The sequence below is a fragment of the Corvus kubaryi genome, unplaced genomic scaffold, assembly GCF_017639235.1.
Source record: "Corvus kubaryi isolate FWS band 111438036 unplaced genomic scaffold, C.kubaryi_AGA036_p1.0 37382, whole genome shotgun sequence".
Lineage (NCBI taxonomy): Eukaryota > Metazoa > Chordata > Aves > Passeriformes > Corvidae > Corvus > Corvus kubaryi.
In genome coordinates, this window is record NW_024581124.1 from 4,491,172 (window position 1) to 4,506,523 (window position 15,352).

Here is a 15,352-nt window from a genome sequence, read left to right on the forward strand (position 1 = left end):
AGGCTGCCCCATTCCTGGAAGTGTCCAAGGCCAGGTTGGACAGGGTTTGGAGCACCATGGGATAGTGGAAGGTGTCCCTGCCCATGGCAGGGGGTGGGACTGGATGAGCTTTAAGGTCCCTTCCCACTCAAATCCATGATTCTGTGATTTCTGTGAGTTCTTAATGCTCTGGGCACTGTCAGCAACCACAGACCTTCACACGATGATATTCCAGGTTCCCTGGTCTGCTCAGAATCTGGGGTGATGACTCCTACTCCTCCAGGATGAAATATTTAGGAAAAATGTGTGTGGAGACATGGAATGATGATCTGCTGGGACTTTTCTATGGAATCAGCATTTGAGGCCCTTCCTGTGCCATCACTAAGAGGAAGAAGCATCACGCACCAGAGATTTGAATATTCCCTTTATTGGTCACACCGATGAAATTGCGGCCTTTAGAAAACAAACAGAATTAACCTGCAAATAAAATTACAAATCTGCTCATTCCTGTGTGCCAAGGGGCCATGGGAGATCACAGGGCAGTGGCTCCTGTAGGCTCTGAGATCACAACAATCAGCTGCTTGGTGCCAGGTGTGCGATGATTTCCTACATCCCTGCTTGTCCAGCGGAATTTTCCCAAAATCACCTACGTGGGGCTGGCTTTACAGCGGAGAACGTGCTCCTGGAATGTCTCCTATTTGGAACAAGTGAAACCAAGGGGATCCAGTTCCCCTCAATGGCTTCTCCTGAGGTGGGATCACAGATTCAGCATTAATCAGCGGGGAATTTTCTCCAGCCCTTGTTTTCCTTTTCCAAACCCTTCTTCTGATCTTACCCACTGACTGCAACATCTCAGGTGAGCTACCAGGGAAGTTGGGAATTCTTTGGACAGATTGGGCATGGCAGTGGCTCCCAGTTTCCCCTGTCCAGCTCCCAATTTCCCCAAGCACAGCACAGAGATTCACTTGGGCATCCCCCATTCCCGAGGTGCGGCTGCAGCACAGCCCAGGCTGCTGAGCTATTCCTGGCACATGAAGTCATGGGGAGAGAGGAGCTGCATCATGGATGAGTAAGGAACACTTGGCTTATCCACACAGGAGAGCGAGCCAGGCACTGTGCTGGGCTCAGAACAGCCTTTGGATTTGAGGCTTCCCGACCATCCCTGTCTGGGATGCTTTGTAGAGCAGGAAAGGCACATGGCATGGGAAAATCAGCCAGGCTGCATCTTCAGAACAGTGCCCCAACAGCATCCCTGAACACCCCAAAAAGCCCTGCTCCTCCTCTGGGATGCACAGCCCTTCCCCAGCCAGCCCCTCTCTCTGAGCTGTGTCCCACGGCTGGGAGAAATGGGAAGCTGAGGAGCCCGTGGGAGTTTTAGGGACAAGAAGAGCTATTTTCTTATGCTCTCTGCTATATATAGAGTCTGGCAAGTTCCACGGGGTTGGAACAAGTTGCTTTTGTTGCTAAAAACGTCGTTTGGAAAGGCCATTTTAGGCAAGTGCTGCTGTCTGGGGCCAGCTACACTAACCAGGTGCTGCGGCCCGAGCTTTGTCCTGGCAGGAATGTGAGGAAAACTGGTGTAACCCAGGCACGTGCTCCCAGAGCTGCTGCTACTCCCCTGGGAGCCTCAGAGCTTCTTCCTACTAAGGAGCTTTTGCCTCCTGGAGGGGAGCCTGTAAATCTAATTACACACTGGGTGTTGGAGCAGCCAGCAGAGACCTCAGGTGTCCCCAGCTCCGTTTCAGATCCCGTCCCTTGGTGCAGATGAACTGCAGGAGTGTCCAGGGTTCAGCTGAACCCTGCCTGCCCTTTGCAGCCTGATCCCAGACAGCACTTGGTGCACTTTGCCATGGATAATTAGTGCATATTTGAAAGCCCTTCCTCCAGGCAGGCTGTGGAGGGAGCGGAGCCATCTGGAGAATGGCGGCAACCTGGAAATGAGATGCTGTGAGCCAGAGCTGGAGCAGGGTGGAGCAGCCCGTGTGTATCCCTGTGTTGATCCCATCATTCTGCTGTGATTCCTGAGCTACTCTTGTCACATATTCCAGAGGAGCAGGTGCTCACAAGCGGGGCCCTGGAGGGCTGGCCCGCTGCTTCCTCTCCTGCAGGATGCTCCCAAAGAGCCGCGCTGCTGCCATGGCACAGCCCCAGTGGATGGTGATCCCGAACCCACCGTGGCCGTAGTTGTGAATCACCTGGGGGAGAACCACAGAATCCCAGGATGGGTTGGGGGGAACCTCAAAGCCCATCTTGTCCCACCTCCTGCCACGGGCAGGGCCATCTCCTGCTTGCCCAGGTTGCTCCAAGCCCTGTCCAACCGATCCCTGAGCACTTCCAGGGATGGGGCAGTCGCATCAATAATTTGTTTCAGAATCTCTGATGTTTATCCCTGGGCTCAAAGACTCCCTTGCTGTTGATGGGGAGATGGAGCGAGGGACAATCACGGGACAGCGAGGGCTTGTTTATCACTGCCCCGGGCACAATTAACACAGTCATTAATTACACTCAACCCCCGGGGCTGTGCAGGTACCTCTGCCTGGAGATTCCCGAGGCGGATGCTCTCCCGCTCCAGGCGGACCGTGGGCCGTGCTGGTCTCAGGCCGCTCCACTCCTCCACGATCTTTGCCTTCTGCAAGCAAAAGCACATCAGCGCTGCACAGCATTCCTTGGAATCCCACCAGCCAAACCCCACAGCACCAGGTGAGCCCTGAGATGAGTGGGGACAGGGGGTTCCCCATCCTGCAGCAGCTCCAGGCAGAACAATTTGGGATCACAGTGCTGAGGCAAAAGCGCCACACCACCTTTCCTGCTAATCCAGGGAATAACAGCAGCACTGGGAGTGGACACAAACCAGTCTCACCCCACACAGCCCTTCTCTAGAGGTGTGGGGACACCACAACCAAAGGGCTGGAACCTCCCAAAGCTCTGCTTCTACTTTTTAGCAGCTACATGAGTGACTATTATCCCTACAAACCTTGTCTCAGTGCCAGCCCCAGCCAGGTGGAAGAGCCCCAGGTGTCTGTGATGGACACACGGGAACCCCGACTCATGGAAACATCAAGGTGCTGTGGTTTGTCCCAGCGCCCATTCCCACATCCCGAGCCTCTCAGCTGCCCATGCCCCATGCTGGCAGTCGGATTACCCACCTGGAGAGTCGGGAGCAGCCGGCAGCAGCTGTCCCAGATGGATTTGTGATCCTTGGCACTGTTCTCCTCGCTCCAGTTGCCGTGCTGGTAAATTCCTCCCAGGACCGTGAACTTGCTCCTGCACCGGGAGCCAAAGGAGACACACGGTGGTGACTTGTCCCCAGCTGTCCCCTGGGGGCCACCACATGGAGGGACACTGTGTGAGTGTGGTGTTGGATCCTGCTGCACCCTGAGCCTGCAAAATATCCCTGTGGGAGAAACTCCCACACGGAGCAGGCGGAGAGCAATGCCTGCACGTCTGCTCGTGAGCAAGCCACTCATTAAATCCTGTCAGCCCTTCCTTGTCTGGGCAAAGCAGACAGATCATTCCATCCTTATCAAACAGGTCTGCTCCTGCCTGGCTCAGGAAGAGCTGGAAGGAATGGGATGGCTCCAGAGGGGAGCACAGAACAGATTGGTGCTGCTGCTGCCTCAAACTCCTGTGGATTAACAGAGGACAAGAGGCAGGTTAAGGCTGAGGGGGGCCTGGAGGGGTCTGGACTGGCTGGACCCTTCCAAAACCTTGTTTGATTGTTGGGAAGCACAAAAGCAGAAGGAGGGACCCTCCAGGGCTGAGCTCTCCAGCAGGGAAGGGGTGTCCTCCATGTGAGCACTGGATCCAGCTCTTCCTTTGGGATCAGCCTGGTGCCCAGCTCTGACAGCTCGAGCTAAAACAAGCACAGGCAGAGGAATTCATCCGTGGCTGGGACTGTGACTGGGAATCACTCAGAATAGGGGCTGTGAGCCTGCAAAGCTCCTGTTTACATCCTGGCTTATTGCCTAAGCCTGAAATATTAGGACAATACCAAGTGCCAGAGATGCAGCATTCAAATTCCAGCTTAAAGACCCCCTCTCCATTGCCAGAGCAGGGTGGCTGCAGGCCCTCGGGAGGAAGCAGAGCTGGGATGAAGAGCAGATGGATTTATTTATCCCACAGCAGGGCCAGGAGTTGGACTCGATCCTTATGGTCCCTTCCAGCTCAGGATATTCCATGGTTCTATGATAAACCCAACAGGATGCCCCCAGGCTCACCAGCAGCTCAGGGGACAGTGAGGGGAAGGCTGAGCTTTCCCAGGGTGGTTTTGTTAAAGTAAAAGAATTCCTGCCCTGTTTTTATGGGAACATGGATCAGCCGTGCCTTTCCCCACCCTGAGCTGCTGCAGCACAGTTTGGTCCACACCGTTGATAATAACAATGGCTATAAATGTGAAAACAAAAGATCTCCCCCAAAACATCCACTCCACTGTCAGTGTTTGGTTGTCTGGGGACTTGGCCAGGACTGAGTTTGCTTTGGTGGGATTTGGTCCTTGGAAAAGGACAGGACATGGAAGCCCCGGGGTGCAGGATGCTCTCTGTACTGACCAGGAGCTCCCTCACTTTGCTGCCCACATCCTTCTGCTCTCCTCCCACACAGCCAAGGAAAGCACCAGGGATGAAGCCAGGCCTGGCAGGCAGCAGCAGGAGCCTGTCCCAGCCAGGGCTTTGGGGACACTGACAGAGGAATGTCACCAGCGGCAGCCAGCCCTGCCTCGGCCTCTGTCACCTACCCCGGGATGATGTAGGGTGAGTTGTAGATCCCGGATTTCAAGTTGTGAGTGATGATGAAATGCTTCACCCATGGGGCCAGGACCTGGGAGGTAAAGGGGAGGAAGTCAGAGCTGGAGAGTGGGTGCCAGGCTTAGGGGGCAGCGGGAGGGACACGGGGGTCTGGATGTGGGACCCTCCCTGAGCTCTGTGTTCCCTGTGCTCTCTTCTCTAGGAAGAGAAGAAGACAGGAGTGCAGGTAGAGAGCAGCTTCCTACTCGCCTGAATCTGTGTTTCCCCAAATAATCATCCTCTTGTCCCAAAGATTTTATGTCTTTTTATTGCCAGCATTGTGCCTCTGACCTCCCCCAGTCCTCACCCTATGGAGAAACAGTCTGGAGACTGAGGGTGTTCCCACAGCTGAACCGGGAATGGGATCCTGGTTGGTTTCACATGAGCAGTGTTTGCTGGGAATCAGGACCTGATCCCAGTGTGAGTACAGCCACAAGCCCATGGTTTTTCCCACTCCTCATGGTAACAGATGGGTTTTTGGAAAGCCCCCAGGCCTGCCCCAGCTCACCTTGATGATCTGGCCCCGGCCGGGCTGCAGCTCCGGGTCGGGCTGCAGGTCCCCCGCACGCATCCCGCTGCAGTTCAGCACCACATCCACACCCTGGGAAAACAGCTGAGGAGAGAGGGACACGGCTGGGAGCAGCACGTGGGGATGCTGCCACAGAGGCACAACATTCCTGCTTCCAAATCAGCCAAGTGCTCTTTCCAACCGTCAGGAAATGGATAAACTGGAGGGGCCAGATCCAGGACACAGCTTCCCCAGCCAGCTCCTGCTGACACCCCATGTGTGCCACCAAGCCATTCCAGGGAAAGCTGCCAATCCATGCTGGATAACTGCTCTACCCCATCCTCCATCAACCGTCCCTCAATGCTCAAGACCTTTTATCTTTCCTGATAGAATTTATTTCCTGGATCTTGCCATAGCCTTGCTGCTGTCCCTTGGCCCATCACTCATGCCAAGGAATATCCCAGAGCAGCACCTGCCTGCTGGGTGCTGCTTCTCCACTCTGGGATGGGGCTGTGCCCTCTGCCCTGGCTCCACATCCCCACTCACCTCCTGGAAAGACTCAACCTTCTTATGGAAAAACTTCACTCCCCTCTGCGTCAGCCTGGGAAGCACAAGTTCATTTGTTACTGGCAAATTACAAGCGAATGTTCAATACCAGGACACCTGCTCAGCTTTAGAAACTACAGGAATAAAATCAAGCCCCAAATTCTTCCAAAGACAAAAGCACTTGGATGCAGCTCCAAGTATCCCATTACCTTCATTTTTGTCATGCAAAAATCCACTCCTGGGCTCACTGTTAAAGTGGGGAAACTGATACCCCGCTGGGGCAATGAGCAGGAATTCCAGACCCTCTTCCCTACTTCCCAGGGATGCATCTCTGCCTCCCCTATCCTGGTGTGCAGGATGAAAATCCACACCTGCAGCCAGAGGTGGAATCAGGAGCAGCAGCACTCACCTGTTGGTGAGCCAGGGCAGGTAACTCCTGCCCTCCAGCATCAGCGCCGTGTTGAACCAGCCATGGCTGAAACAGGAGGAGAGGAAGCTGTGAGGACCTACAGGAGCCTCCTGCCCCAACATTCCCGAGAGCCACTGCGGATCTGGATCCCTGTGGGATCCTCCTCACACAATGAGTGCATGATTTCCCCCCCTTTTTCCAGCATAAGACGCCTTCTGCTGGTTTTCCTCCCCCACTTTGGTGAGGTAAGAGAGGAGCTGGAATGGTTTCTGTGCTGGGCTGCTGCTTTTTTGGCCCTCTGAGCTGTTTCCTACTTATTTTAAAGGAAGTAGCTGTTAAGAAGTGAGGAAATTTCTGTGCCTGCAGTTCCTTATCCCACTGCCCCATGCTAGGGATGTACCCAGGAGGTGTCCAGGACTGTCCTACCTGAGTCTCCAGAAAACAGACTGAAAAATACCTGTAACCAGGGAAGAGTTCGAGTTCTTTTGGTGTCAGGTTCCTGAATCCCAGGACAATGTTCTTCCAGGATGGGTCCTACAGCAGGGAAAGAGTTCTGAGATTATGAATGAACCGGGATCACTGGGGGACAGAAGTGGTGGGGGGATCACGGGACACAGCCCATCCCAGAGGGACACAGGTGGATGTGCAGGGGCTCTGTCCCTCCCACCCTCAGAGGGCTCAGCCCTTCCTCACACCAGTATTGCCTCGGGAGCACAGAAAACACTGTGTCCCAGGCACTGTCACGAGGCAAACGTGGAAATGTGGAAGCACTGGCAGGGAAGAAGCACAGCCCTGCCCACCCCAGACTGAGCTGGAGCCCTTCCCAGCCCTGGCTGTGCCCTGCTGCTTACCGCCACCGGCTCTGTGAACAGGTTGTAGCCAGAAATGAGGAAAAGTCCCATTTCCTTGGCTGCTGGGGAGTGCAGGTGCCCGAGGAGGTAATCGAACGTCTCTTTATTCCAGAGCCTGTGATGAGAATGGGAGAGTGGTGGCTCTGCCAGCCCCATGGAGCTGTGCCAGGTCAGCTCATGGGACACACAGAGAGGGACACAGCACCATCCTCCTCCTCCTCCTCCTCCTCCTTCTCCTGCCTTACGTCTCCTGCAGGTTGCCGTGGTCACTCAGGTAGGGCTGCCACAGCCCGGCCGCCCCGTCGCTGGTGGTGTGGGGGGTGAAGTGGTCAGCGTAGACCTCCAGCTCCAGGGAAGGCACCAGGCTGTGGAACTGCTCATGGATGCACAGGGCACTGGAGAGCCCGATCACCCCGGCTCCGATGATGGCCACGCGCATGGCTCCGGCTCCTGGAGGGGAGGAGGGCTCCAAGGGTAGTGCTGGGGCTGCTGGACAAGCTGGGAACATCAGGGGGAACATCAGCTCCTGCAGGAGCCTCAGCTCCACTGCTGGAGCAGCAGGGAAGGGCTGAGGTCCTCATGGTGCGTCTGCATGCATTCCTTATAAAGCTTCCCAGGTCCTGCTCGAGCTCTGACCAGTCACTGGAAGCATGGAGGGGTGGTTGTGGTTCCTCACAGTGGCTGGGGAATGTGTCTCCATCCCTGGCTGTGCCAGCAGAAAAGCTGCAGCTCAGCTGCCACAGCTGCACTCCTCACGTGGCACAAGGAGCTCCAGGTGTGCCGTGCCCCGGGACAGGGTGGCACAGCCTTGGGATCCTCCTCTGCCTCCCACCAGCCACGGGCTGAGCAGCCAGGGAGATGCTGAAGCACCCACCACAGCTCCATCTCCTGAGGGACACCATGAACCCTCCATTCCCAGTGACCCAAACCCACTCTGACCTGCTCACAATCCTACCCAGCCACTGGCACAGGCTGGAGGCAAGAGGTGAGCATGGATAAACCAGATGGGAATCAGCAGGCATTTTCCAGGCAGCAATGCCAGGGGTGATGAGTGCAAGGTTGGATCCTCACACCATTGTCACCCTCGGGGCTGCACGAGAGGGTGGCTGTGCCACCACCCCAAACCCTTCTGGGCAGGGCTAGGAGAATGGCTGTGGGTAAATTCCAGCTGCCAAGAGGGGCTGCAGCCCCTCTCCATCCTCTGATTCCCTGTTGACAGCGCTTTCCTGCCTTGGAAAAGCTCGTGGTCACTGCCTGTGCAGGGAGCGGACAAAGACCAGTTGGGGGAAGGGCTGGGGGGTGCAGATCCTTGGCTGGTTTTCGGAGCAGGAATAAATTCCAGCTCACAGGGTTTTTTTGGACAAGGTGAAGTCCAGCATCTCTGCTGTGATAACAGCAGGACTGACATTTGCCGGGATGGAGGGACGAATCATCGGAACGGCGCAGCAGGAGCTGCTTCCCATCTGCCGTGGTTTTATAACCCACAGGAACCAAGGTCACCTCCTCCACCTGGGACAGGGAGTCACCCCGGCTGCCCCTGCAGCACCAGCTAAGGATCCACCAAAAAATAAAGAAAATACACATTTCACCAGTTACCTGCAGAGTGCAGGGTCCCCGGAGCAGGCACTGCCGTGTCCAAAGGCTTCACAGAGTCAGAGTTGTTTTACAGCCCAGCAGGGCAAGGTCTGAGTGTTCAGGAGAGCAGGGCCAAAGTCTGCTCTGGTCCCAGGGAGGTGGAGTTCCCACGTGGTGCCACTGGCAGGCGGCCCTGAAGTCACGGAAAACAGGGTCACCACCATCGGTGGCAAAACGCCATCCCTGACACTCATCTCCATGGTGACCACTGGCAGACCAGGACACAGGGATGTGTTTAGTGGGCATGGTCTTGGAGGTCTTTTCCAATGTCCATGATTTTATGACTTCCCAACGCCTGGATTTGCAGAATCATTTCAGTTGGAAAAATCACTGAGATCAACCTTTGACTGATCACCATCTTGTCAACTAGACCTGAGCACTAATGCCACATCCAGTTACTTCTTGAACACAAGATTCCTGTGGGATCTGGAAAAATGGGGTGTTTCTGGCTCAGTTTTTGGGTAGGAAGAGAGGCTGAGGGAATTGGGATTGTTCAGCCTGGAAAAAAGAAGGCTTCAGAGGGACCTAACTGTGGCTTTCCAGTACCTGAAGATAGCCTGATGGAAAAATGGAGAGTGACTATTTACAAGGGCCTGGAGTGCCAGGACAAGGGGGAATGGCTTCCTACTGCCACAGAGCAGGGTTAGATGAGATATTGGGAAGAAATTCCTCCCTGTGAGGGTGGGGAGGCCCTGGCACAGGTTGCCCAGAGAATCTGTGGCTGCCCCATCCCTGGACGTATCCAAGGCCAGGTCGGACGGGGTTCGGAGCAACCGGGGATAGTGGAAGGTGTCCCTGCCCATGGAATGAGACGCTGGGGTGGGACGGGGCGGGATTTGGGGGCGGGATGGGCCCGGAGGCCCCGCCCATCCCAACAGGCCCCGCCCACCGAGCGGACCCCGCCCCTTCCATCCCCGCCGGCCCCGCCCCGGCCCCGGCCCGGCCCCGCCCCTTCCCGGCGTGAGGGGGAGGCGGCCGCGGCCCCGCAGCCGCAGCCATGGCGCTGGTCACCCTGCAGCGCTCGCCGACCCCCAGCGCCGCCTCCTCGGCCAGCACGAGCGAGGTGAGCGGCGACGGGATGGGCAGGGATGGAGAGGGAAGGGGAGAGTGGGCCCCGGGGGCGGCGGCGGCGGATGGGGAGCGGGGAAGGGCGGGGTGACAGGGCCCTCACAGTCCCACCCGGTACCCTGTATCCCAAAGCTTCTGGTTTCGTCACCTCCACAGACCCAGGTCCCTCATGGTCCCCCCAATATCCTCCAGGCCCTGGCTTCATTACCCTCACAGACCCAGGTCCTTCATGGTCCCGGCCTCACGGCTCTGGCCCTTCACAGCTTTCCCCCTCCAGCCCCTGGCTCCACCCCCTCGCGGCCTCCTGGTCCTCCGTAGCCACTTGCCTCCTGTCTTCATCCCCTCGCAGTCCCCATGGCCTTAACTTCCGACAGCCCCCTGGCCCCAGCTCGGCCCCTCAGAGTCCCCCCAGCCCCTGGTTTCATCCCTTTCACAGGTGCTGGTCCCTCATGGCTCTCAGCCCTACAGCCCCCTGGTCCCCCATAGCCACTTACCCCCAGCCTTCCTCCCATTACAGCCCCCATGGCCCTGAGCCTTACAACCCCCGCCACTGCCTGGCCCAGCTCAGCCCCTCACAGCCCCCAGCCATCCCAGCCCCTTCCTCTCGTAGCCCTCGGTGCTGCCCAGCCCCAGCCTTTTGGTGCTGCCAGGCTGAGCGAGGCCTGGGTCTGTCCTGCCGTCCCTCCCCCCCACAGCCCCATTCTCCCGTGGCTGTCCCCCATTGCAACCCTGGCATTAGCCTGAGCTCCCTAAACCGTGGGGCAGCCTGCTTCACCTCCCTCTTGCCAGGTAAATCTCTGGGCAGAGTGCTGGGCCTGTCTTCATGGAGCAGCTATGCTGGCCCTGGACCTTGTCCCTCCTTGGCATCCCAGAGCTGCCACCACTTCCTGCCCCAGGGATGCTCTGCTTTGCCCTGTGTTATCCCTCTGCCCCTGCCATAGCACCACCTTTCCCCACATCTGCTGCAGCTCCTGCCCCTCAGGGAGCTCCTGCCAGCCCTTCCCCAAGGTGACCATTGTCAGATCTGTGGGAGCAGCTCCCATCCTGCTCCACCCCATACCTGTGCCACTCCTTGCTGTGGCACAGCTTCCATCATGCTGCTGCCCTCTCCTTCTCCCAGCTCTGCTGCTCCAGGGACCTGTACCTGCCACTTCACCCGCCCCATGGTGCCGTCTGTATATCTGTGTCCTGCTGGAGCAGCACTCTGCATGTCCCAGCTCTGCTGCACACCCCCTCCCCTCTTGTGCCCCAGAAATGCCCTCTTCTGCCTCTGCCTGGCCTTGGGCTTCTGCTTCCTCCCCCACAGCTCCCCCACACCATCCAAACACAGCTGCACCTCCAGTTTCTCTTTCTTCTTGCCTTTTTCCCTCCTAACCCATTTCTGCTGTGACCGTCAAAGACAGGCCTGGTATTTCTCTGCACATCCTCCCCATGCATCCCTCTCCCCCCACACTTCTTTCCTTTGATGCTCACTGCCCTTGGCTTCACTCTGTCCCCACTCCTGCCAGGTAAACAATCCTATTTGTCACCTGTCACGTCCCTGTGACTCCCCCGATTAGCTGGTCTGAGGGGGGAGCAGGAGGCGGGAGCCACAAAGCTCCCAGGTTCTCCCTTGCCCCAGGGGCTGCAGGGGGTCCCTGGCTGCAGGGACCCAGTTTGGGCCACGCTGTGCTCATTGAGGAGCTTGGAGATGGGACTTGCACTTTTGGAAGGAGTTTTCAGAAGGAATTTTGTGGGATCTGGTTTAGACAGGGTCTTAAACAAGACCTAGTGGCCACCCAATCTAGAGAGATGAAAATGAGCTGTAACTGCCTGTGGAGCAGGCAGTGGAATTAGACTGGAGTCAAAGCAGTCTTGCCATGTACATCTGTCTTAGGCATTGCTTTGTGTCAGAGCTGCTGCTGGTGATTGTATTTCCTGGGGGGTGACCATACAATTCCTCCCAAAAAAGCTGCCCCACATTTGCTGCCAGGTGTTGTCCGTGGCAGGGCACTTCTGCCACCAGCACCCACAGCTCAGGTGTGCTGTGGTGGCTCCCAGAGGAAGACACTGAGTCCTGTTAGAATGGTCTCTTCTGGCATGAAATACCATAAAATTATGATTTCCAGATTCTTTTTCCAGATTCAGCATGTTGTTTTTGCCAAGTTAATTTAAAGAAAAATCCTGTCAAAAAGTGCCTGCCTGCTCCTGTTCTTTTAGGGTCTTTCCTGCAAGGAAAATTAGGGCTCACTGGGGCTTTTAGCAGATGTGAATAATTACTAGAAGATATTTTAATGGGAAATGATGACCACACATCCTTGCTAATTGCGACTGTGCTGCTGTGGCCTCTCCTAACTCACGAGCCCAAAGGAATTTATAAAATGGATGCTGCTGCCTGCAAGAGTTTTGCTGCTGCCTTGCCATAGTGTGCCATAAATTCTTAGGAGAGAGTGGTTCACACACACTTGCAAACCTTCCCTGCTTGTGCACCTCCCTTCCACACACCTCCCACTCCCTGTGGCCCTTCAGTGTGGCCACACTCAGCACAGACCCCAGGGAGGGACGTGGCAGTGGCTGGTGGGGTCCGGCCGTGGTGGGATGAGCAGCTGCAGGTCCACGGCATCTCCACAGTGTGTGGTGCACCCCAAACCCTGCCAGCTCCAAGGGGTGCTCTGAGCAGGACAAGGCTCAGTGTGGCAGCCTTGCTGCAGCCTTGCTTTGGTTTTCCTGCAGTTTTTAGTAGAAAATACAGGAAAAGTTGGCTATGGGAACAGCTCAGCTCCTGCAGGAGAGGAGCCCACAGCAGCTTCAGGCCCAGCCCTGCTGCTGAGCCCTAGCTGACGACATCCAAGAGTCATCATCCTCGCAGTCACATTTGTTTAAAAAGGAAGAAAGTTTTTCTCCCCCTTGTTGCTACGTGACAGCCCCAAACAAACAGGAGGGTGACCCTGCAAAGGTCCCAAACCTGCCAGACCTTCCCAGGGCTGGGGCATCTGCCAGTGGGGGCACTGGGACTCGGGGTGTTCTGGGGCCCTGCCTGCAGCCCAGCTCTGCACTGTAAACAGACTAAAAATAGCCGTGGTATGCTCCTCACCCTCTGCTGGGTCAGTCGGGACAGCCTTGTGCATCTCCCTTCTTCCCAATGGCCACAGTTCCAATATCCGGCCTCTGCTGTTGCGTTTGCAGGATATTTTTTTCCCTGGCTTTACTTGGTTCTCACAGATTGTCAGCGGAGCAGCTCCTGTGCCCTCTAGCCTCCCAAGTCCTCACTTGAGAGGGTGGGGAGCAATCCAGGTGCCCCCCCCACACAAAGCTCCAGTCTTGAACATTTGAAATTATATAATTTGCTTATTTTTAACTTGTACAAAACCACCTGGAAACAAGTAACTTACGGGGACCCTTATTTGATGTGGGTTCTGAGCAATGCTGTAGGAAATACCAGGATGTTCCCCAAGTGTCAGCCCTGATGGAGCCTGATTCTTTCAAGGCTCGTGTCCCTCCAGCTTTGTGTTGTGAGTGTGAAGGATTTCCTGTAAGGTCCCTGCTTTACTTCTTGGGCCCAAACTTTCTCCCCAGCACAGCCCTGCCCTCCAAGGGGATGCTCCCAGCCCTTTCTCCTTTGTGTACTCACACAGGACCAAAACAGAACTATCCTAGCGCCTGTTGTTTTGGGGTCTTTTTTGGTCAGCTCTGGATGCAATTAGCCCCAACTCTGCTTTTCTTTAGTAAGGAGTTTTGTCTAGAAGCTAATAGGGCAGTTGAAGGGGATGGCTGGAAAGCACGGCTGTGAAAATGCTTGGTTTTGGCAGCAGACTGAGGTCACACTTCTCTTTTGAGGAGAATAAATAAAGTGTAGTGTCACCTGAGCAGCCAGATTTGCTTCTGGGGGACTTTCCACCAGTGCCTGGTGCAAAAGTGCCCATTTTAATCCATGCCTGCCACCAAAGCAGTGTGTTCCCCAGGAGGGCAGCAGGCAGAGGGCATGCAAGGCAGTGGGCATTGTCCTAGCCTGGGGACACATGTGCCAGCATCCAGGTGGAGGTGGCCTCCTTGGCCTGCTGGTGTGAGCCCTGGAGCTGCACATCAGGTGCTGGAGCTGGGACAGTCCCAGGGAGCACTTTTGGCTGTGTCCTTGTGCTTGGGCACCCCGAATCCCAGTTATTTGTGCCCAGCCGTGGCTGCCAGCTGCTGCCCTCACGTGTGTGTGCAGTGGGAGCAAGGTGTGCGCTGTGGTGACGTCGGGGTTGGCGCTCTTCAAAGCGCTCTGCGCTCCAGGACCAGCTTGCAGGATTAGGACCTAATAGCTTTAAAATCCCCGTGAGCCCCTTTGTCACCCGGCGCCGGGTGCTGGTGGCATACAGGACTAGGGAGGCTCGCTTATCCCTGGCACCAGGAAGAAAAACCCCGCGGAAAACAGCCCCTCACAGCCTGTTGGAGCAGGGATTTTCTTTAAAGGTGTAATGTGGAAACAACAAACACGTAACTTTCTGTTGTATCCTTTTCTCCCCTCAGGCGGAGGTCGGCAGTGATGAAGAGCGTAGACTAAATGTGAGGTAAGCAGAGCTTTTGGGCTCTAAGCATCGTTTCCACTGTTGTTGTCTGCCAAGCATCCAAGTCCTGATCCCACAGAGATCCCCGAGCCTGTGCCTTGCCTGGAGGGGATGGCATGGTCTGCAGAGAGCTGAACCTGGGAATGCTCTCTCCCTCATCAGTTTTGAGATGAGCGTTTAACTAGCTGAAAGCATAAAAGAGAGCTTGTGATCCTTTTTCCCCTGGTGGGAAGACACTGGAAAATTGCTGGTCAGCTCTGGCCACAGCACTTTAATGTTATCACAGCATCTCTGGCTCTACTGCTGCTCCCTGAGGCTGGGGCTCCGCTTTGGAAGGGGGCTCTGCTCCCAGGCTGGGGAGGGGAGAGCTCTGCTCATTCCTGGGTATTAAGTGTCAGGAATTTGCCTCCTTGGGGTTGTGCAGAGCCACTGTGTTCGTGTGAGGGGAAGAAAGGGCTGAGCTGTCCTGCTAGGGGAGAGGCTCCTCTTGCTGACACTGTGCAGATCCAAAGTGGTGACACAAGCTCATGTGCTGGGGCCCTGGCTAATGGGCTCTGAGTAATGCTCTGGATGGCTCACTCTAAGCCTGGCTCTTACAGGCAGCTCTTACCCTCTAACCTGTAAACCACAGCCCAAGAGAGCAGTGTAAAGGCACAACAGTGGTTCAGCAGTCAGTCTGTTCTCCTTGTCACTCCTTCCTGCTTTTGTTGTCCTGAGTTCAGGAAAAGCAAAGCCACTCATGCTGCTGCTGAGACTGTGTTTGCCCTGCAAGTGAAGTCAGAGACCAGAAAGCAGGGCTGCTCATGGACAGAGTAGGAAATTGTTGGACTTTTTTGTTTCTGTGTTCTGGGATGGTGTCTCCTGGCTGCAGCCCACCTGGGAAGCCTGGAATTCCATAGCTGTCCTGTCTGCACACACATGGGGTGCAGACAGAAGTGCTGTGTCTGCTCTGTGTGCTCTCCTGTGTATGGGCATTTCATGGCTCTCTGTTAGGCCATTTGAGAGCTGACCTTGTGGAGAATGATTTTTGTATTGATTCAATCAAA

General features: G+C 55.8%; 2 protein-coding genes across 3 annotated transcripts in view; one reads left to right on the forward strand and one right to left on the reverse strand.

The window, feature by feature from the left end:
* Positions 1-386: 386 nt before the first annotated feature.
* On the reverse strand, positions 387-8,798 carry DAO (D-amino acid oxidase). 2 transcript variants are annotated; one of them, XM_042034927.1, is made up of 11 exons: positions 8,671-8,798; positions 7,320-7,524; positions 7,075-7,189; positions 6,681-6,757; positions 6,224-6,289; positions 5,815-5,869; positions 5,269-5,373; positions 4,712-4,794; positions 3,126-3,243; positions 2,510-2,608; positions 387-2,174 (listed from the first exon to the last, which is right to left on the reverse strand). In XM_042034927.1, exons 2-11 carry the CDS (start codon positions 7,511-7,513, stop codon positions 2,040-2,042), a joined length of 1,047 nt encoding a protein of 348 aa, XP_041890861.1. In that variant the 5' UTR covers positions 7,514-7,524; positions 8,671-8,798; the 3' UTR covers positions 387-2,039. The 2 variants fall into 2 exon arrangements, with proteins under 2 accessions (XP_041890861.1, XP_041890860.1); XM_042034926.1 differs by having other exon boundaries at positions 7,320-7,572.
* Positions 8,799-9,657: 859 nt separating this feature from the next.
* Positions 9,658-15,352, forward strand: part of SSH1 (slingshot protein phosphatase 1) — a 29,720-nt gene continuing 24,025 nt past the window's right edge. The window contains exons 1-2 of the mRNA XM_042034769.1: positions 9,658-9,772; positions 14,269-14,309. Coding sequence (XP_041890703.1) covers positions 9,707-9,772; positions 14,269-14,309 — 107 coding nt within the window. The 5' untranslated portion in view covers positions 9,658-9,706. The remainder of the gene's footprint in view (positions 9,773-14,268; positions 14,310-15,352) is intronic.